The sequence below is a fragment of the Pseudonaja textilis genome, chromosome 2, assembly GCF_049901715.1.
Source record: "Pseudonaja textilis isolate UNSWEBS1 chromosome 2, rPseTex1.2, whole genome shotgun sequence".
Classification (NCBI taxonomy): Eukaryota; Metazoa; Chordata; class Lepidosauria; order Squamata; family Elapidae; genus Pseudonaja; species Pseudonaja textilis.
The window spans coordinates 167,564,558-167,585,850 of NC_141991.1; the positions used below are offsets into that span (position 1 = coordinate 167,564,558).

Here is a 21,293-nt window from a genome sequence, read left to right on the forward strand (position 1 = left end):
CTGGTCATATCCCATCCAAACTGGTGTCCAATGGAGGAAAGGCAGACTTGTGTTCATGCAAAGAATACTTATGCCTCTGCATATATGTATGTGCATATGGAAGAGAGAGAGAGAGACACACACAGAATACATGCCTATATACATGCAACAAGGAGTATGCGCATGCATTGTTGAACACAATGGAGTATTTAAAATCAATGACGTGGTTCTCCCAGATGAAAGAGTCTTACATATCTAGTCCAGATGAAGAACAACATATATTTTGCATGGTCCATACTTGCAGTTCCACCACTGAATGAAACCTTTTTTTAAAACAACAACCACCCAACCTTAAAGATATTAAAGGGAAAGCAACATTGCCCTTCACACACCGTTCCCACCGCTACTTAAAGAGAAAGTGCACTTACATAGTCTAGAGGGAGAAATCAATCCCTTGGGGGCTGGATTTAAAAATAAATAGATTTATAGTTAAGGCCCAAAAGTACCATAGTGCCAACTAAATCCGAAGTTCAAGTAGAGAATTAGGCAAACACAATGGTCTTCTTATAGAAGCTAGAACCCAGAAGGAAGGTCAGTGAACTCATGCTTGTCACAGAATGCATGCTCCAGCATTAGTATTGTGTGTTGTTCAAGAGGACAATACTGGAGTTCAAGTAGTTAAGGCTGCTAAAGGCTTATTTCATTTTCAGAACAGGAAATCCCCCTGTTTCCGCCCCAGCTATGTAAGTCACACATATTACAGAAAAAGGATGTTTTCCCCCCCTAAATGCTCAACTATTTCTGTGATCTGAGAAAACTGAAATAAAATGGAAATCACTCATTCCAATACCTTCCTCAAATGAATCAGCAGAGGAACAAAGGAGCAGAATCCAGAACTGTATCATGATGTCAAGTCACTGCCAACCATTACATTTTTTTTCAATATTAAATACTATGAAGGGCTTACTGATCAACAAGATGCCCGTGAGATTTAAGAGACAGAACACTTGGTGAGAGAAGAAAAAAAAGGAAGGAAGGAAGGAAGGAAGGAAGGAAGGAAGGAAGGAAGGAAGGAAGGAAGGAAGGAAGGAAGGAAGGAAGGAAGGAAGGAAGGAAGGAAGGAAGGAAGGAAGGAAGGAAGGGCTATGTTTAAACTAAGTTGCAAAACAATCCAAGAGCTGCTTGGTGACAAGAAATTGAAAATTACCTCCTTCCCTACATTTTAACCTATTTTGCATCTTTCAAGATGATGACCAAGAACTGAGCTACACAGAGGGAACTGTGAAGTGCTTTCAATGTCTGTAAACATCATGCTGGTAGTGTCCGTCCAAACTGCACTTTCCTTTTTCTTTTTTTTCTTTTTTTGTAGAAAATAGTATAAATATTTTTTTTACTGTCCTGAACGTTGAGTTTAATGCATCTCTCAAGAGAAATATTCAGAATGGTGGGGTGGGAAAGTACTACTGTTTTTTCAGGAATGGATTTTGCTGGTCTATGTCACAAGTGAATTGAGTAATGATGCACTAAGAAGGTGCCTGATGATAGTCTCTGCAAAAAAACCGTCCACAAGGACAAAACAGTTCTTACAGCAAGTCCATTTTCGGTCTGTAATGTAGCAGTAGAGGTGCTTTCTGAAAAATAAACAAAATTGCTTGAAGAACTCTCTGATGCAGAACATTAATAAACAAACATGTTTTTAAGCTTAACCTTTGTTTAGGATTCTGATACCCACCACTGATGGCCCAGGAGACAGAGATACCCTCAGGCTCAATATCTCAGCAGGTTCTGCAGGGCTACTCCTAAGTGGAGGGGACAGTGGACATTTCTGGCCTGAAGACTTTGGCAGACACTGTCTCTAAAAGTGAAGATGTCCCAAAGCCCAGCATCCCACCCCCACTCCTTTATTTTCCTGTCCAAGCTAAAACAAAACAGTAAGATAATTTCTGACCTGAGAACATGAAAAGAGAAGGACCACAAGGAATCAGGGCATCAGATATTATTTTTATGAATGACAAAGTAAAGGCTTAAAAAGTTTCAAGTGGAAAATATTAAATGTATCAATTGATTGCCAGTGTTGCATACCTTAAATCTCCATCTTGTGACAACTACAAATTTGAGAGTATGGTCCTTGCCCAGTATTTCTTCATTGCATAATATATCCAGCTGATAAAGAAACAAAAGATTTATATTTTGACTAAAGAGATTGGTTTACAAGATCCAAATAACGATTCAATTAAAACAAATTTTGTTTGGCTTTTTAATGGCATGAAATGGTACGATAGTGCAATTCAAATATTGCCTCCCAGAATCTCTTCAGGTGTCTGAGCCTTTTCCAATACTGTAAACTCAGCTAGGATTTTAGTTCTAACCAACAAGCTGCAAGCTGAATAATATGTATATTCTATCATTTAATTTGCCTGGTGGGTGGGAGATAAAAATTTCAGCACTTACAGGTGATGCAGTTATTTCAGGGCATAAACTTCACTCTTTACTCTGTGGATCCCCATCTGCTCCATAATGTACAAAAGGCCAGATATTCTGGCCTTACAGAAATTAACTAAATCCAGAGTGAGAAAATTAACAAAGTGAACATATGCAAGTTCTGAGCATCATCATTTGAAAAACCTGGCCTGAGAAAATGAATTCTAAAACTGGTAGTTTAAAAAATGAGTTCCTGATAGGATTCTATATAGGATATGTGGAAGCTAACTTAATAGCTGTCTAGGGAATGATTATTTCCAAATAAGCAAGTTACAAGCAATAGCAAACAGAAAATGGTAGAAATAAGTGTCCCTTTGGATATGAAATTTCTTGCCTGCTTTTAATTTGAAAGCTACAGTCTGATGTTAGGAAGATCGAAAACTTCACACAACTATTTCAGCTATAGCCTTTGTACGCCCTCAAAACATAGCAGATGTCCTACTTGACATGTAAAATTGTACATTTATTTTCTCCTTCTATTCCATCAGTTACTGATATTAAATTTTACACTTAAAATTCTCACACTCCAAAAGTTCTCACAGTTTGCCAGATACCTCCAAAAAAAAGCACATATTGCTTAATAATTGGAAAATCTTTTCTCTCTGGAATCTTTCAACAGAAACTAGAACTTCATTCCCACTTCCAAAGAAACCAAAGACGAAATTTCTCACAAACTGGAATATTTCAAGAAATGCAAGCATGAGTGTTTGTCAACTTTGGCAATGTTAAGATGTGTGGACTTCCATTTGCAGTTGCTGGTTGATTAATTCTAGGAGTTGAAGTCCACACATCTAAAAATCACCAAGACCAAGAAATACTGATATAGATCAAAATGAGCTTGCTCCACTACAGTTGAAGTGAGGAAAAAAGGAAACTGAAATACCTGGGTGAACAACATTTTCAATGGAAACAAGCAATAAGGAGAGGAAACCTTACATTTATCAACAGATTATACTAACTCTGTGTGTGTGTGTGTGTGTGTGTGTGTTTTCTCTTAGTCAAGCCTGCGAATCAAACGCAGGTTGAATTGTTGGCAAAAATCTTTCTGCCTTTCATAAAATCCATGATTTTCCAAAATCATTATACTGAGGGTTATTTTCTTGACTTCAAGTTGATTTTCCAACAAAATAAAGAGTCTCTGCATGTTCATTCATAGACCTTAATTAAGATGTATTAGAACATTTTGCTGCTTTCATTTGCTGGACAATGTTGACTGCTGGCAATTAGCTGGACAAATCCCTGAACACACTAATGAAAAATGAGTGAGTCTCAATTTTCTTGCAAACTTTTTTCTTGACAAAGTTTGTCATTGCCTTCTTCCTAGAGGTTGGAAAGAGTGACTGACCTAAGATCACCCAGCTGGCTTTGTGCCTAACATGGGACTAGAACTCATGGCCTTCCAATTGATAGCCTGGCTCTTTAACCACTTTAACCACTACACCAAACTGTCTGTATCTTACTCAAAAGTCCTACTTTACTGCCAAGTAAGAATCAGAAAAGACTTTTCCTCAAATGTATGTAAGCCAATGTGTTTATAAGCTAATGAAAAATGAGTGAGACTCAATTTTCTTGCAATAAATATAGCAGATAACCTATATGGCTTTCAAGATATTATTTAAATAAATGCATGGCATTTTAGCAGACATTAGTTGTAACAGATTTTCTTCAATTATTTGCACTGAATTTTTACATATTCTCTTTCATAATCCATTCACAATAACATATGTAACTTAAAATCAAAGTTTAAACTGGCAACTTTTTTTTATTTTTAAAGGAAATTATTTGACCTTCAGAATTTATATAAACAGCTGAAGGCACTTGCTTGTTCTGCACAAAGAGAGTACATTGACAATTTTAAACTCATCTCTGCTAAAGGTCTCCCCATGAATTTTTCTCATTAGATATATTTACATTAATGCTTCAAGTACAAACTAAAGAATACTGGGAAGCTTCAGAACCACATTTGAAAAGCTTAATATTATTATACATTAGTTAAGTGACTGAAACAGCAATTCTGTTTCAGGAAAAATCAACCATCTCTAAGGATTTAATACAACATTTTAAGAAAAAAAAAGTTAGAGTTGTTGTTTTTCTAAATCAGCCACGCTTTTTTTGTTTCTCTTTGTTTTACACTATTCAGCACTGATTACCTCATTAAATGAAGAAAGATTAAGTTTTTTGGCAATGAACTTCTTTAGATGCAAGACTGTAGCTTGTGCTGAGCAACGAATCCATTTTCTCTTCAATCCACGCAATTTGCTACTGTTGCATTCCAAGCAGATGCTTACCTTTAAGGAAAGAGCCAAGACAGGTTACAATCTAGGTTCTCATTTCGTAGCAGCAGAAGCAGAGAATTCTAAACTGAATGATGCCCACATTATGTAACAAGGATCAGTGGTGAGTCTGCTTAAATTCAGAAGAGAGCCTATCTGGCAATCCTAGCTACAAAGAATGGTTTTCTGTGATCGGAAAATCCTCCAACTGAAATCTGGAAGAGCTTAAGGACAGAAAGGGAAAGAGTGCACCAGAAAGGGTTGTTGTAATATGCTCTAAAGCCGTGATGGTGAACCTATGGCACACGTGCCACAGGTGGCACACAGAGCCATTTGTGCGGGCACACGAGCCCCAGCCAAACTTACCTGCACTGTACATGCATGCGCCTCCCAGCTGATTTTCGGCCTATTTGAGGCCATTTTCACCCTCCCGGAGGCTCAAAGAAAGCCTCTGCAGCCTTGGGAGGCTGAAAAATGGGCCTTCAGGAAATACCACAAGTGCCGAAACAGGCTCGTTTTTCGGCCTCCCGATGCTTCTCTCGAGCCTCCAGGAGGGCAAAAACGGCCTCAAATGGGCTGAAAATCAGCTGGGAGGTATGCACGTGCTCAGTGCAGGTAAGGGGGTGGGGGATGTTGTGCACGCATGTGCGGGGGGGGGTGGACGCATTGCATTGTAGGTGCCAGCACTTTTGGGACACCACAACAAAAAGGTTCACCATCACTGCTGTAAGGTATTTTCTCTATGATCCTTGGAGAAATATTCACTAAGGTAGGGACAATTGTCTATCAAAATGAATTAAATCATTTGTTTGCAGGGGGGTTGAATTCCTTCACTGTGAACAGTTTCTTATTGTGTGCAGTTGCTGGTTTAGTAAAGGTTGTGCATACATCGTTTTACTAATTCCATAGACATCTGGATCTATGCTCATCCTAGAATCTCCAGGTTCCATAAAATTTTATTTTTTTATGTACAGAGACAGACACACACACACGCACGCACGCACACACACACACACACACACAAACATTACCAAACTTGGAGATTCTAGGATGAGCATAGATCCAAACATCCATAGGATTAATAAAAAGATGTATGCACAACCTTTACTAAACAATATAAGTTCCTCTCTGCCTAAAGCCTTTCCAACTAGAATACTGAGGGATAAGTCCCAGGTCTTCTGCTTCCAGTTATTCCCAGATGTTAAGCACAGATACAGTTGGTCAACGTTACATTCTTCAGTTCAAACCAACGTAAATTATACAGCAAGGAAAAATGTTGTGTAAAATGAATACAAGTAATCCTTGACTTACAACCACAAATGAACCCAAAATGTATATTGCTAAGCAAAACGGTTAAGTGAATCATGGCGGTTGTGAGGTTAGTAAGACGGCTGTTAATTAATGGCTTCTCCATTGACTTTGCTTGTCTGAAGGTCACAAAAGGTAATCACACATGATCCAGGGATGCTGCAACCGTCATAAATATGAGCGCATGAATTTTGATCACATGACCATGAGGTTGCTGAAATGGTTGTAAGTGTGAAAAATGGTCATAAGACAAAACTTTGTTAGTGCTATTGTACCATTTCATTTGAACTAAATGAACTGTTGCAACTCTAAGACTACCTGTAACACTTTATTCGTGCGCAAGGTTCTAGCTCTTCAGTGGTTAGATTCTGAGATTTAACGAAGTAGGCAATTCAACCTACTGCTCCAAACTATTGTGAATGAAAAACAATTACTTTTTCTTTCAAAGAATTTTGAATAACTCCCCTCATTTATTTTTGCCCAGAAAAAAATTCGAGGATTGATGCCAGAGATTCCAGTCAAGTTTGGGAAATCACAACCAACCATTCTTAGGATTTTTTTTAAAAATATGGTATCCTAGGACATTCTTGCTCTCATTTGTGACAATTTCAAACATTTCTTCCAAAAATGAACCTCCCTAGTTATTAATGGAAATGATTTCCTTGAAAGGATCACTGTTATTTGGAAGGTATTTTAAGGAAAAAAAATTAAAGAAAAAACCCTATAACTTTAAACATGTATTTCTGTACTTGGGCAGCTGCCAAAGGTGTGAACTTCAGCTCTTAGAATTATCCAGGCAGCGTATTGAGAATGCTGGGAGTCAACTCTACACATATGGAAATTCCCTCACTGAGAAATGCTGTCTTAAACTACCAAAAAGGGAAACAACGGCTAGTTCAAAGGTTATATTTCAACAATACCTGTTCATCACTTCTGTGATAATCGTTATCTTCTTCCTGTTTCTCTTCTGATGTTTCTTTGTTTGTGTTCTCATCTGCTTTAGTTTCCCCTTATAACAAAAGCATAGAGGCTCTGTTATGAACGGGAAGACTCCAAAGATAGAAATATTTGCATGAAACAAAATGAAATCAAGATCAACAGCCTTTTCAGAATTAAGCCTGTTGGTCACACAGAAGTCAAATCTCTTGAAATCTCTGCAGCAGGGCTGGTATGCTACCAGTTCAGCCTGGTTCAGCCAAACTGGTAGCAAAAATCCCTACTGGTTCAGCTCAAACCGGTAGTAAAAAAAAAAAAAGCCTCCGAGGATCAGCTGAGAGGAGAAAGAATAGAAAAGCACAGGATCAGCCCTCCCACTTGCTCCTGCGCTTTTTTCTTCTTTTATCCTCTCAGCTGATTGGCGCTACAGGCCTCAGTTGGTGTGCGGAAAGCTGCATGCGTATGATCACTGAACCAGTAGTGGAACAGGTAGGATACTGCTGCTCTGCAGTATCAACATTATATTTTGCTAAGCTGTGCTACTTGGTAAATTGTATCCTAAAATATATTTGGAAGCTATTTTTGCACTGAGAAATTTACAGTCTATCTATTCAATTTATATAGCTGACTATCTTACATATGTGATGTTATGTACATTACAATGTTAAAACACACACAAAAAATATCAACCCGATTGTTTAAAGTCCAACCCTGTCGCTCAACTGTAACCTAAGAAGCTCAACCAATTCATAGCAAAGTCAAAATAAAGGAGAATTCTATAGTCAGCAAGCCATCTTTACTACATATTTGAGACAAAGTAGCCCTCTGGATTTATTTACTTTTATTTATGTATTTATGAAATTTATTAGTTGCTTATCTCGTATCCAAAGAAACTAGGTGCTTTATCCTTGTAGAGTGGCGCAATCTTCTGCAGTGACGCTATGCTCTGTTACGAATACAGTTCTGTCACTGGCTCTGGGGCAGCAATTAACACTTTCCCAGTGGAGCTAAGTCTAGCAATGCTATCTGTCTCAGAATTAGCAGCATAAACTCTCCAAGGAATTGCCCTCAAAGGAAGCGGTTGCCACAAGACTTACCTAACAGCCTTAGCACATAAAAAGGCACACATTTTTGGAATGTTATTAAATTCAGCAAGCTCACAGGACTTGATTATTGATCATTAAACTTGCTGCCTTGGAACAGTCTAATTGACTGAAAGTCTAATTTGTAGCTCTTTCCCAATCCCAGAGTCAATGGGGTTGAATATTTAAGACCTTCTTTATTTTATTGTTATTATCTTTATTTGATTTTATTATTTATTTTAACAATTTAAGGAGCATTTTACTCCTTCAACCTTGAGCACAGCCACATAAATCAGTGCAGTCTTATCTACACTAGTGATTTCTTAGCAAAACTACCGTGCCCCATATTGACACGCACAGAACTTTGTAAACTAACAAATCTTGCAAGAGTTGTCTTCCTGGCATGAGATTTTGGATCTTAATGTTTATATTAATGCTTATCTATTTCTTGATGCCCATAATTATGTGTGAAATCACAAAGTGGGTTTCTGACAGTGAAAAGGTTGCTAAATCCTACCCTACTACAGAGGTTCTCAATCTTTTTTGTTCTAGTGGGAGTACATGAAATTTTGGAAGAGTGTTATGCTTTGATCAAATTGTTAGCCATTTTTACAAGATAGTCACAATTTATGGGTACTATAAGACTAAATAGAGAGGCTATATATGCACAAATAATGGGGCCAGTTCTACAATTTTGGGCCATTCCAAAGCTTGGAGAGAAATCCAGCTGTGTAGATCTTGTTGAAAACACATGGATCAGAAAATTAGTGAATTTTCAGCTTTCCAGTCAAGTACTCACAGCAAAGCACTAATTTACTCAAGAAATTGACAGTTTATATTTCTTTAGCAAGGTTGTGACAAATGTACTATATTAAACTAATCTAGTTAAACAAAGAGCAAACAATTTCCTTTGGCAAGCACAGTAATTACTCTGAAAAGAACAAGCACATGCATTTCTATTTACCATTACGGTGAGTATCTAAATGCTGCTTGGCTGAGCACGTCTCCCCTTTGATGTCACCTGGTACTTCCATGCCCAATTTGTGGTAGAATTCCCTCTGCTTTTTCATTTCCGCTGTTTAACATTTTAAAATAGTGTCTTTAGCTAAGAATGTGGACTTCATCAACTCAAGCAAACATTGTATTCCTCTCCCTTGTTTAGAATATGTAACAAGAGCCCCCTCTAACGTTCAAATGCTTTTTTGGTGACCAACTCGTAACACAACTGGATTTTAAGAACATCCCATATAATGCAATACTACTTTTCAAAGTGTTACATTAAGCTGACCCAATACGCTTCCTCTCACTTGTCTACTTGTTCAATAACATTTGGCAAAAATTAGAATCCAGGGAACATTCTTTTTGTTTTACAAAATTTATTTATGCATTCATCTTTATGAATTTTGTAAATCACCTCCCTCTTCTATTTCCACACATCAGAGATGTATGTTCTCCAACCACACTTTTGGAATAGAGTCTAGCAACTGGGAGTTAACTTCTTACATTAGTCTTCTGACAAAGTAACATTGGATTGATCAAAAATATGATCCCCCAGCTGTTATTTTATAATATAATTTTCAAAATTCTAACCATATTTATAGTCCATCTATCACAGATTCAAAATATTTCGGTGAAATAATTAAATGTACAATTGGACACTTTAATTGCTCCTATACCATCAAAATTACCTCTGTATTCATTTTATGTTTATAAATATGAAGAACTTGGGAGATGCCAATATTCTTTCAGATTTAGAAAATGCCCTGGGCATTGCCAGGAACATTTAAATTGTAAAACCTGTCTCTGTCAATTGCTTCTATTGTTTTTTGGAAAAATACATTTTTGAGTTATATGACTAAAATGAAGATACAACCAACCATTTACTGAAAATACTTTAGCTTTTTACTGATTAATGTTGAGGATACCTGCCTCTTCATTCCTCTTCAGATCTTCTAGGCCATTTTATATAATTTATGACAATATGGGGACAAGGAATGGAGAAATTTAGAGCAATACCAGTTATACTGGTTGGGGAATTCTGGGAACTGAAGTCTACCTATCTAGAGCATATCTAGGTTGGGAAAGGCTTCTTTGATTTTTCTTTTCAATCCTGAGGATTCTGCCATCACATTTAAAAAATAAAACTTTTGTCGTGGGCTCCAATGTGTGGTTGTCCTTGCTTTGGAAAGCAAGCAAATAAAGTGAAGCAACAGTAAATTACATTTACCAAAACCATTTGACAGAGGGAATTTATTCAGATAAATGTCTTTTGAACAGTTTACTGTTGTCTTACCTTCTTGAAGACCTGGAACAAGCTTGTAAACAATATCCTGCATTGTTCTGTCATGACTGACAAGACAAAAAATGAGAAATTAAAATGGTTCTTGTAAAGGCCTATAATAAATCTTTATATATTTACACTATTAGGATAACTGAAAAATATCCTCTTTCTTTGGACACAAATGAAAGGGAAACTTTAAAAAGGGGGGGGGAAAGGGGGGTGGGTGGGTTTCCCTATATCTATTTCCATTTTGCTGAAATAGAATGGAAAAATCCAATCGTAGGCCTATTCTTTTGCCCAATTCATGTTTTAGAAAAGGCACATCCAGGAGATTTCTGCATGTATTTCTTTTAACACAATACTTACCCAATATACTGGAGAGGGTGACTCTGGTGTATTACTATCCTGCACGTGGGGCAGGTATTATTTTCCTCCAAATACTTTACCAAGCAACTCCTGCAAACTGTTTTACAAAAAATATATATATTATACCAGTTAAAATGATTGTAAAGTGACATTTTCATCTGCTAATAACACTTAAACTCTGCACATAATTGAACCTGTATGGCTCAAGGGAGCAAAGTTAAACAATGTCACTGTTTCAGTTATGGATGCAGATCCAAATGGTTGCACTCAAAGTCCAGTTTTAACAAACACAGAAACTGCCCAAAAAGAGTGCTGTTAGTCTAATGAACATTTTATAAGCAGTACTTTCTTTTTCTGAATAAACTTAGCGTATCCCAAATTTGCAACAGAAAAATGCCAATATAAAGATTTCAGAAATTAAATCAATGTCAGTGTTGTCATTTGAGATATTTAAGACTGTAATCAATTTATAAGCACTGTGAGTTCATTTCAAAATGAAATGACAGCTACTGTCCTATAGGCAGACTTTTTTTTTAAGAAAAAGGAGTATTATTTAATATTTATAATGATAGACAATTAGTCTTATTTAAAAGTAAACACTGAAATATATGCAATAGCATGGCATAATTGGTTGTTGACTGTGAGTATACTTGTAACCAAGCTTAGTCTGAAGCTAATGATTGCTGTTGGAAAAGTGAAACTTCCTCAGTAATAATTCAATTAACATTTCGCTGGATCTTCGACTCTTGAAAAGTGACAATACCAAAGACTAAAAACTGCAGTTAAACAGTGCCATCTACTTTTCATACATGATGATACACATTCTAGCAGGTGCAGGAGCAAACTTGTGATAGTGTTTACAAAACAGAGAAGAAGATATTTCCTTCAAAGGGAAACTCGGAAAGGATGAGGGTAAATCCACACACACACATACAAGACCTTGAAAATCTAGTTTTATGCCCAAGCCTGGGGCCACAGCCATGTGACAGAGCCTATTCCTATCCCTGCTCCTTCCAATTCCTACTTCTTCAGAGCCTCCTTGAAGAAAGTCTGTTGTTAACATATTTGGGCATCCTCTGCACAACAGCTTATAACTGGCCAATCCTTTCAATCCAGAAGCATCCAAAGTGTAGTGAGGTGCTCATTCATATGTATGTATGTATGCAAGTATGTATGCATGAAATGTATGTTGTGCATCACCCAGAGTCATGTGTGTGAGATGAAGCCATCATATAATTTAAATAAAGCATTATTATCATTTTCATATGTGAGTAATCTACATTAAGTTTCACAGTCTAAGATGGGGAAAAGTTAATAATTCAAATCCTAACCAAGGACCTAAGAATTATTAAGGTAGCATCTAGGAATGTAGGCAATTCCAAGCAGGGTTGTTTTTTGTTAAATGAAGGTGTTCAAGTCCGATAAATTCAATATTTTCAGATATCAAGTTGTTTAGGTATTGCTCCGAGGGCTCCAATCATAAACAGTATAGGAACTGATTTCCATAAGCATTCAACTTCGATCTGCAAGTCCTGGTATTTTGTAATTTTTTCCAATTGCTTTTCCACAATCCTAGCACATCAGCAACATCAATGAACCACAGTTTCTTCTATTCAATAACTGTTATATAAGGCATGTTATGAAAAAGCTGTCTGTTTGGATTCCATCCTGTAAGATCTTAACCTGCTCATTTTCCAACACCTTCTTAACTTGATGATCCCAGTAGTATTTACTACATTCAAAACTAAACCTCTAATAAAGTTTCCAGTGAATAATTTTAGCAATTTGATTATGACCTGCTTATAAACCCTTTGTGACATTTTGCCGTAGACATTGATCAAATGGTCAAACGCCATAGGCATTGATCAAATTGATCAAATGTTTCATCCTTTTCACTACAAAGGTGACATTTGTCTGTTACATGTTGAATTTTCACCTTCTTCCCTTCCAAACCAACAGGCCCTATTCACAGTCACATATGCCCTAGACACCTTCTGCCTTGACTGCTGCTATGAGCTCTAGATGGGGCTGCCCTTGAAAAGTATTCAGAAGCTTCAAGTGGCTCAAAATTCAGTGACCCGCATTATTTATTCTGGATTTACACATGTGTCACCCCTCCTGCAATAGCTTGATTGTCTGCTGATTTGCTTCCAGGTCCAATTCAAGATGCTGATTATCACTTTTAAAGCACCTACCGGGAGCCAGGTTATTTGAAGGACTGGAATTTTCCCAGTTCCATCTACCCGACCCACCAGAGAGGAGATGCCTGGAATGCTATGGGTTCCCTCTCCTAAAGAGGTGTATCTATTGGGACCAAGAAGAAGGCCATTCTCCATGGTAGCTCCCTACAAAAATAAGATTGGCCCCCACGTTAACACTCCTTCTCAAGACCCTGAAGGCATGGTTTTGCCAGCAGGCCTAGGAATCCCCAGGGTGATATAGAGCAGGGGTTGCCAACCTTTTGGACCTCAGGGACCACCAAACTCATAATTTTAAATCTCAGGGACCACTAACCAGTTCTGTGGGTGTGGCCTAATTTGTGGGTGTGGCTTGGTGGTCATGTGATTGGCTGGGCATGGCTTGTATGTAAATATAAATATTTATATATTGAATTTTTTATTTAAAAAAGAGTAACTTTTACCCAAAATCAGGCAAAGCAGGCAGGCAGATTGAGTTGCTCACAGAATCATATGGTGATCTATCTATCTGTCATCAGCTAGCTCAGTCTCTCAAATGTGCTTGCCGTGAATCTGCACTGAATAATAGAACCTTCAGTCCTAAGGGAGGTTCGGCTGTGCTTAAAAGCAGAACCGAAGATCTAAAGACTAGGTAGAAAGCAAGAAATCCAACCATTTCCTGCTTCCTCTCTAATCTAAATTTCCCAGCACAGCAGAACAGCTGATGGTCGGAAAAAGGAAAAATAACAATTTAGCAGGCAAGTTTGCCAGGTAAGGAGTGAGTGGGCGGGGAGGGTTCCTGTGGGCCATGTGGGTGGCGCAGCCTTGTGTTTCTGCACAGCCTGGATTAATTAATTTGGGGGGGTGCTCTGGGGTGAGATTTCTCTGCGGCCCACCAAAATTTTCTCACGGCCCACCAGTGGGACACGGCCCACCAGTTGGCAAACCGCTGATATAGAACCCATCAAGTAGTTCATTTGCCTGTTGCTGCCGGGAGGGGGGGATTTATTGGTTTTTGTATTGGGGTTTTATTTCATAAGACAACTAGAGACAGCATGAACAAGTTGGGTTGACGTATACATTTTCTAAATAACTAGGTGTGAGCTCAAGGAGCCAAAAGAAAAGCCACTAGAAGGAAGTTCTTGGTTTTGGAAGAACTGAATAATGGCAAGTTCTATAAAGATGAGATTACATTTTATTTTATCCATTCTTTCTTTTCACAAAAAAGGAGGGTCTTTAATACGCCATCATATCCAATATATCCCAAATGCAAAAAAACAAAAAACAAAGAAAGATTTGAATTTAAGGATGGTAGGTGATTAAATGCAGTGCAGCTATACCTGAGGTAGAGGTTTATTGCAAGCGTCTCAGCTATTTGACCATTATGTAATTATACATTACATAATTCTCATTAACTAACCCTGCAAGCTGTCAGTTTTGAAAGACAGTCTAGCACTCAAATTAGATCCCATCATCCTTGTTAAACAAAGCCGTAATTGCATCCATCAATTCCTATATAACCTGGCAAATATTGTTTTAACCAAATCATGTATTTGTTACCTAATATCCTTTCATGCACTGTCAGCAAAATTATCTTAATTGTATTAGCTACAGATCTGCGCATTCGGTTCAAAGGGGGGGAAAGGGGAGCGGGGAAATGATGCCTTCGCAGTAGCAGTTAGAAATACATTATGACTTTCAGCAAAAGAGCATCACAACTTTTACATCATGCTCTTTAGTAAAAGCTCCCTTTTCAGCATTCCTAGGTATGTACCTGAAGGAGCCATTACCTTCTGTTTTAAGGGGGAAAAAAGTTCAGAACATTATATGATGTCACATATTTACATCCTCTCTTAGATGAATAAGTAAGAGATCTTAACACTTCAGTTCAGAGCAGAGGTTTTTTTACTGATATGTTTTTTACTGATATGTTACTTTCATGTAAACATAATCATTTGGGATTTTGTTTTGATTTTTATTTGAAAGGCTAATGTTTAAGAGACCTCTTAATTTCAAATTGTTGATAATAAGGTGCCTAAGTTTCTTCTTCCCCAGAGAAGTTTCTTCTAAGTAGAACTGTTCTTCCCCATTCCTTATATATATATCAGCCTTCATTTACTTGCTTCTCAGAGAATTATACAGCATCCAAATATTATGGGATTAACTGAGGGAAAACCTTTTCAGATATTAACAGAACTGCACAACTGGCTCACATTGGTTGCCCCACTGGTTGGTTCACTCGCTGAAAGTGGGCACCTTTTCGGCAAACCAAGTGTGGGAATTTTAAAAAACAATGAAGATTTGGACAATTCCTAGTCCTTCCAGAAACAGGTAGAATAGAAGTGGTAAATGAATAAGATACATGCTCCACCCACCTCAGTAAGTAAACAAGCAAGCAAGTAGATAAATCTAATTGTGCCAACTACTGTAATTCAAAGCTCTCTGAATTTCTTGGTATACATTTTAAAAAAAGATTAACATTTGAATAAACAATTTGAAATTAAGAGGTCTCTTAAACATTAGCCTTTCAAATAAAAATCAAAACAAAATCCCAAATGATGTTTACATGAAAGTAAATCTTAATTCACAAAACACGGTAATAATCATACTCACAGGTATGCAAGCATTCCGTTACAGTGGTAGCATCAATAAGATAACCATTGCAAAGGCGGCAGGTTATATGGGCATTGATGTCCCAAAGTTTAATTTTTCTTGTCAGCATCTTTGGTGTCTGTAAGAAAACCAGGATAGGCAGGTATTTGAGATATAAATGTCTACTTCTTTTAAAATATCTGACCTTTATATTAAAAACCTTGAATGCAGGAAAAAATGAACATGATTAAAACAGGTTTCTTCTCCAAAGGACCTTATTTGGAAAAAAAAAATAAGGGTGGTTTTAAAATAATGTACAACCATAAAGATAAAGACAGAGTAGCAACTGTTGTTCTGGGCTTTACAGTGCAAGTTTTATGACATTCCACACCACAAATTTTAAATCAGCCTGCTTTTCAGAAACAGCAAATAAGATGAATGCACCAATTTTATCTGTAATCCATATCTGGAAAGTCTTCCAGAAAACACTTAGCTCCTAAAAAAAATCTATAGTTTTCTAAATCGTAATAGTAGTATAAGAAAAAGCCAACTCTAGTCAACATATCTTTTCAGGCGATTAATTTTTAGAAGAATGTACATATAAGATAAATTGTACAGCATTTGAGGGAAACCAAGTTGCTTGCTTACATATGTTTAGGAGGTACCTCCCCACTTTTAAACTATAGAGAAATAACTTAAAGTAGTTTTCACAAATTAAAAAAAATAGCACAAAATAATCAATGAATTATATTTGAACATTATAAATCATAGCCCTTTTTCATTTTTCCTTTCACAAAACATTTCAATAGAATTCGGTTTCTAAAAAAGAAATTACTGAATGTCTTTATGTAGCATTTAAAATTTCCAGAAAAGTCTTGGAAAAGTTTTTGGATTTGGTTTTTTGATTTTCCAACATTATTTGGAAAAGTCTTCACCAGGTAGACAATTAAAAAATACATGTCAGATGCTGCACCCTAACAGTGGAACTCTTTCTTCTTTAGTTTTAAATATACTGATCTGTATGATTTTAACTATATCCTTTCTTACTTGTGATTTCACTGTTTGTTGTTTCAAAATCTATAAATAGCTTTAAAATTTAAAATTGTTAGTTACCCTGGGACTCCTTCTGGATAAAAAAGATAACTTAGAAATTCCTATATAAATGTTTATAAAAACTTTCACATCTATCAGAAATAACATAAAAACATCTGCTTTTATTTTCTCACTGGGAGAAACTGCACCAGAGGAAATGAAATAGAGTATTAAATAATAGACAGGAGGAAAGTATTTTTACGATCTGCTGCAGTGAGTTTCTACACGGCAGGTGTCACCAAACTAAGATGTTTTCAATAAAAATTCCTAAGACATTTTGGCTGAAAAGTTGTAATTTTTTGCAACTTAGCCTTATAATTTGATTGAAATTAAGACAGTCAATATATTTATGACCTTAAAACCAGCATGCCTAAAAATCAGGTTTATTTTTCATATTATATGTAGCCAGCTCAATTAGCAGTTTTTCCTTCTTTGATTTTAAAAGTCACTGCAAACACTTGCAGCTGTTCCCCCCATTCTTAACTTCCTCTGAGCTGCTTTAACATAGAGGAGAAGATGTGGCAGCCAGTCAGCTTTCCTTACAGTAGTTGGCTGACTGGTTGGAGCCACACCCCTGGAATTGGAACAGGGAGGGACCCTGGGGGCGGGGTGGGGTGGGGAAAGATTTCTGGGAAATGCAGACCCCAGCAGAGTGAATTAAATCAGAGTGCTGGAGAGGGTTCTACATATTCCAGCAGCTCAGAGAAAGGGAGGGGGCAGCATCAGAAAAGGAGATTGGAGGGGGGAAAAGTTTTAAAAGGACTGAGAGGGAACAAAAAATGGAATACTACTATGAGGAAGGAGGCTGGGCTCCTTTGGAAGGAGAGAGAAATTGCTACCCCAAGGAAGATCGACTGCTATATCTCAGCCTAGAGACTGTATCTGAGTTGCCGTGACAGGGGTAACATTCTTATCCAAAGCACGGTTTCAGGTTAGCTGCATCTTTGGTTCAATGGAGCTCCTGTAGCCATTGTCCCTGGCTGGAAGAAGTGGACTCCATAAGCCTCTCACTGGTTTTACAGAGGACATGTCTGTAAGACGACAGGATCGATGAGGGACCATTTGGCCAAAGGACAGTCTTTAGGACCTATTTGCGTGTTTTAACTGAACCCTTCAATTGAAGTCTGAACCTTTGGCCATTGATGAACTACATTGGAGGCATTGGGACATTTTAAATTTGAGCAATGTTGCTTACCATAAGGTTTAATGTTTTGTATTATTGTGCTGTTTAATCTGATTTTATCTTAAGGGTCACCGTTTTAACATTTGTTGTGTCATTGTGTGTCTATTGCACTGGTGCTTGTTGCTATTATCTGTAGTTGTTGCTTGATTTGATTTGATTTGATTATTTTATTTTATTCTTTTTTATTCTTTTTTATTCTTTTTTATTCTTTTTTATTCTATTTTATTTTATTTTATTTTATTTTATATTTTATTATTTTATTGACCACTATTTTAATTTGCTTTCTGGATTATTGTTAGTTTATTGAACTGGTGCTTGTTGTTACCTGTAATTGCTGCTTAATCTGATTTTCTGTTAACAGCCATTATTTTAATTAAAGCTCATAATTCTCTCCAAGATGTGTTGGTATGCCTGGGCCAGGAGGGTTGGTCACCTGGGAAAAGGGATAGAAGGGCCCAATTGCTAGCATCCCCTTTGGGGGAAGCACTGCATATATTTACATCATCCCTTCCTTTTTATCAAATATGTATGAAATGATTTAGAAGTAGCTAAAACCAAGAACCAAGTTTGAGTAGAAAAATGCAAAATCTTCAAGTGATTCACATTCCTTTTCCATTCTCCCTTCAGAGGATTTCTTCAAAATGCTAATTTATTTTAAATAAAAATGTGCACTCAGCAAGCATAATATTTTAATGTTAAAGTTCTCAAGGAATTCTGCATATCTCAAAGCCTGATAAATTCAGACAAAATTGTGATGTGGTATAACCATACGAGCTTTTGTGTATCTGATACAGTGGTGGGATTCAATTTTTTTTACTACCGGTTCTGTGGGCATGGCTTGGTGGGGGTGGCTTGGTGGGTGTGGCAGAGGAAGGATACTGCAAATCCCCACTCCTGGGGGAAGGTTATTGCAAAATCCCATTCCCTCCACACCCTACCAACCTGCTTTCCAGCTCTGTTCTCCTGTGCAAGGCAACAAAAGAAGACCCAGAAGATCAGCTGAGACTCAGGAGGCAGAGAATAGTTGGGGGCGGGACCAGTCATAGGTGGTATTTGCCGGTTCTCCAAACTACTCAAAATTTCCACTACCAGTTCTCCAGAACTGGTCAGAACCTGCTGAATACCACCTCTGATCTGATAGAATATAAATATAATAGCTAACAAAAAAAGCCTCTTATATTCGCTTATTTTCTTTTCTCTAGGATCAGCCAAATGTTTATATAACAAGATTTAACCATTATCATTCCCTCACTAGCTATGTTACAAATTAATTACTCATTGTGTAAGGAAGTAAACAAAGATGCAAGTCATCTACTTAATCCAAAGTACAATAAAAGATATTTTCCAAAATCCACAATAAACAGTGTACCATAGATCTGAGATTTCCAATGCCCGGGGGTAAAAACTGAGCAAACTACTCTAATCCTCAAGGAACATAATCATCTATGAAAATAGAAAAGTCAGTTGCTTCAGGAAAAGTAAGGTATGAATTGAGTTTGGACTAGCAACTGTAATGGGATCAATCTGCAATCAGAAGTATAGTATTTCATAATTCAACTATCAAAGAATTTACAATTTACAATCCACATCCTAGTCTGTTGCTGACTTCTTTGGCATCTTAAAAACTAAAGCCTCTCCAATACTGTTTCTTTGAAAAACTGCATCTTCTGTTGAGTGGGGAAGCAATTTTCACTGAGAAATGGCACCAAGAAAATATTTGAAAGTTCATTACATCTGAAAATGCAATTATGAAACGTGTGTATGGACTTATGGTTTTTTTATCGAATTATTGATACCGACACAGGTGCACAAAGAAGATTGTGTTGGTTCATACCAAAGAGCTATTTGAGTCCAGCATTCTGTTTCCATAGTGGCCAATCAAATGCCAGCAGAACATGAGCAAATATTGTGCATGTTCTCTATGACACTGAAACTGAGAAACCTATTGACTGATATTACAGGCGATATATATACCCATTTCAAGTCACATCCCATCCTGATCAAACTGAAGATACAGAATTCAAGATCATGCATGAAAATGGGGAGAGGAAAACTGAATTATAGTTCTCCCAAGTTGTACCTGGCTTAGTCCTGAGATATTCTTTGTTCCTTACAATGGCAATTTTTAAAGTTATTTTTCAGTTTCTTTATCAGCAATAGTTGCTGTTGTTATTCTCCCCCCCACGCCCAAAATAGCGTAAAATTGCAGTGCTTGCTTTCAGAGAAAGTCAGTCAACACTACCATTTTGTTCATTTCCTTATTTTTGCCTTGTTATACAACATACAATACATATATTTAAAACCTTGCATTTGGCCTACTTTCACAACTGAAATAAACAATATATAAGTATATATTGTTTACTCTGTGTGTGTATACACATACACATATATGCATACATACAGTAAATACTATGTTTACTACAGTATATAGTTTACTGTGTGTGTATGTATGTATGTATGTATGTATGTATGTATGTTATGTATGTATGGTATTCAGCTTTGTTCGGGTATTTTTCCACATCATTATAGTTGTGCTTTTAAAGTTGTAGCAACGTTTCGGCAGAATCTTACCTGCCATCATCAGGCTTCTGTATAGTGTTCGTCTGTGAGTCAAGACTTTCACAGCCGTTTCTGTGGGACTTCCAGTTTGAAGGGCTTCGACGACAGATAGAAATCCGCAATCGTGCGCGGTTTCTGTCTGGGCTCGCCACTGGAGCGCCCCGAGCCGGCTGGTTTCGAGGCTAAGCCACCCCGTAGAGGTGGTGAAGAGGGGGGAGACCGCCAGCAGGGTTGAGGAGAGCCGCATCACTCCTCCTCAGCTGGCCATTACTCCCTTTCCCAAAGGCGGTTGCTGCGGTGGTCAGAAATGGCCACCACAAAGAAGAACTCAACTGGAAAAGAATGTCCAGGAGGAAGATAAGAAGTAAAAGTTTTGGCTGACTGGTTAAATTGTAAAAGCAACAACCAAGGTACCCTAGAATTTAAACTTATAAAAAAATAACATCGCTCCCAAAGAAGAGTCGGAAGCAGCGAAGGAAAGTGAAAAGGGAAAGGTTTGGCTTTTTTTTTCCTTCTCTCTCCTTCCCTATACTGACAACTAAGAGACTTAAATAAGAAATTGGAAAAATCCGCTTTGACATCAATAGGCAATTAAGCTGAAAATAAAACAAAATGCCAAAGGGATAATAAAGATTTCTGGACATTAAAAACTTTCTTTTTCATAAGCAGGAAGGGAGAGAAAAAGAATAAGGGCAGGATCTGGAAGAGGGAGGAAACTGCCTGGAATTAAAAAGAATCTAAAGTAAAACTTCAACAAGGTTTCTAAAAGATACCTTTTAACTGAAACTTTGCAACTAAATAGTAACCCCAGGAAGAGAAAGTGAAGAAGAAGAAAAAGAGCAAAAAAGAAACAGCTTGCGTGTATTTGGATTATTTGGTGATCTTTGGATTTTTGGTTATTATATTTGAATGACTAAAATCAATCGGGTGGTTGTTTAAAAATTTATACAATGGCACCACTTCTGGATGAATTGAAAATAGAAC

At 37.2% G+C, this 21,293-nt stretch overlaps 1 protein-coding gene across 3 annotated transcripts in view; it reads right to left on the reverse strand.

Moving 5' to 3' along the window:
• Window positions 1-241: 241 nt before the first annotated feature.
• PCGF3 (polycomb group ring finger 3) overlaps window positions 242-21,293 on the reverse strand; it is a 63,342-nt gene continuing 42,290 nt past the window's right edge. For all 3 annotated transcript variants that reach the window (XM_087926386.1, XM_087926387.1, XM_087926388.1), the window contains exons 3-10: window positions 15,497-15,614; window positions 10,707-10,803; window positions 10,353-10,408; window positions 9,024-9,134; window positions 6,962-7,050; window positions 4,611-4,748; window positions 2,062-2,142; window positions 242-1,610 (exon numbers count right to left, since the gene is read on the reverse strand). In XM_087926386.1, coding sequence (XP_087782512.1) covers window positions 1,563-1,610; window positions 2,062-2,142; window positions 4,611-4,748; window positions 6,962-7,050; window positions 9,024-9,134; window positions 10,353-10,408; window positions 10,707-10,803; window positions 15,497-15,605 — 729 coding nt within the window. In that variant the 5' untranslated portion in view covers window positions 15,606-15,614 and the 3' untranslated portion in view covers window positions 242-1,562. The remainder of the gene's footprint in view (window positions 1,611-2,061; window positions 2,143-4,610; window positions 4,749-6,961; window positions 7,051-9,023; window positions 9,135-10,352; window positions 10,409-10,706; window positions 10,804-15,496; window positions 15,615-21,293) is intronic.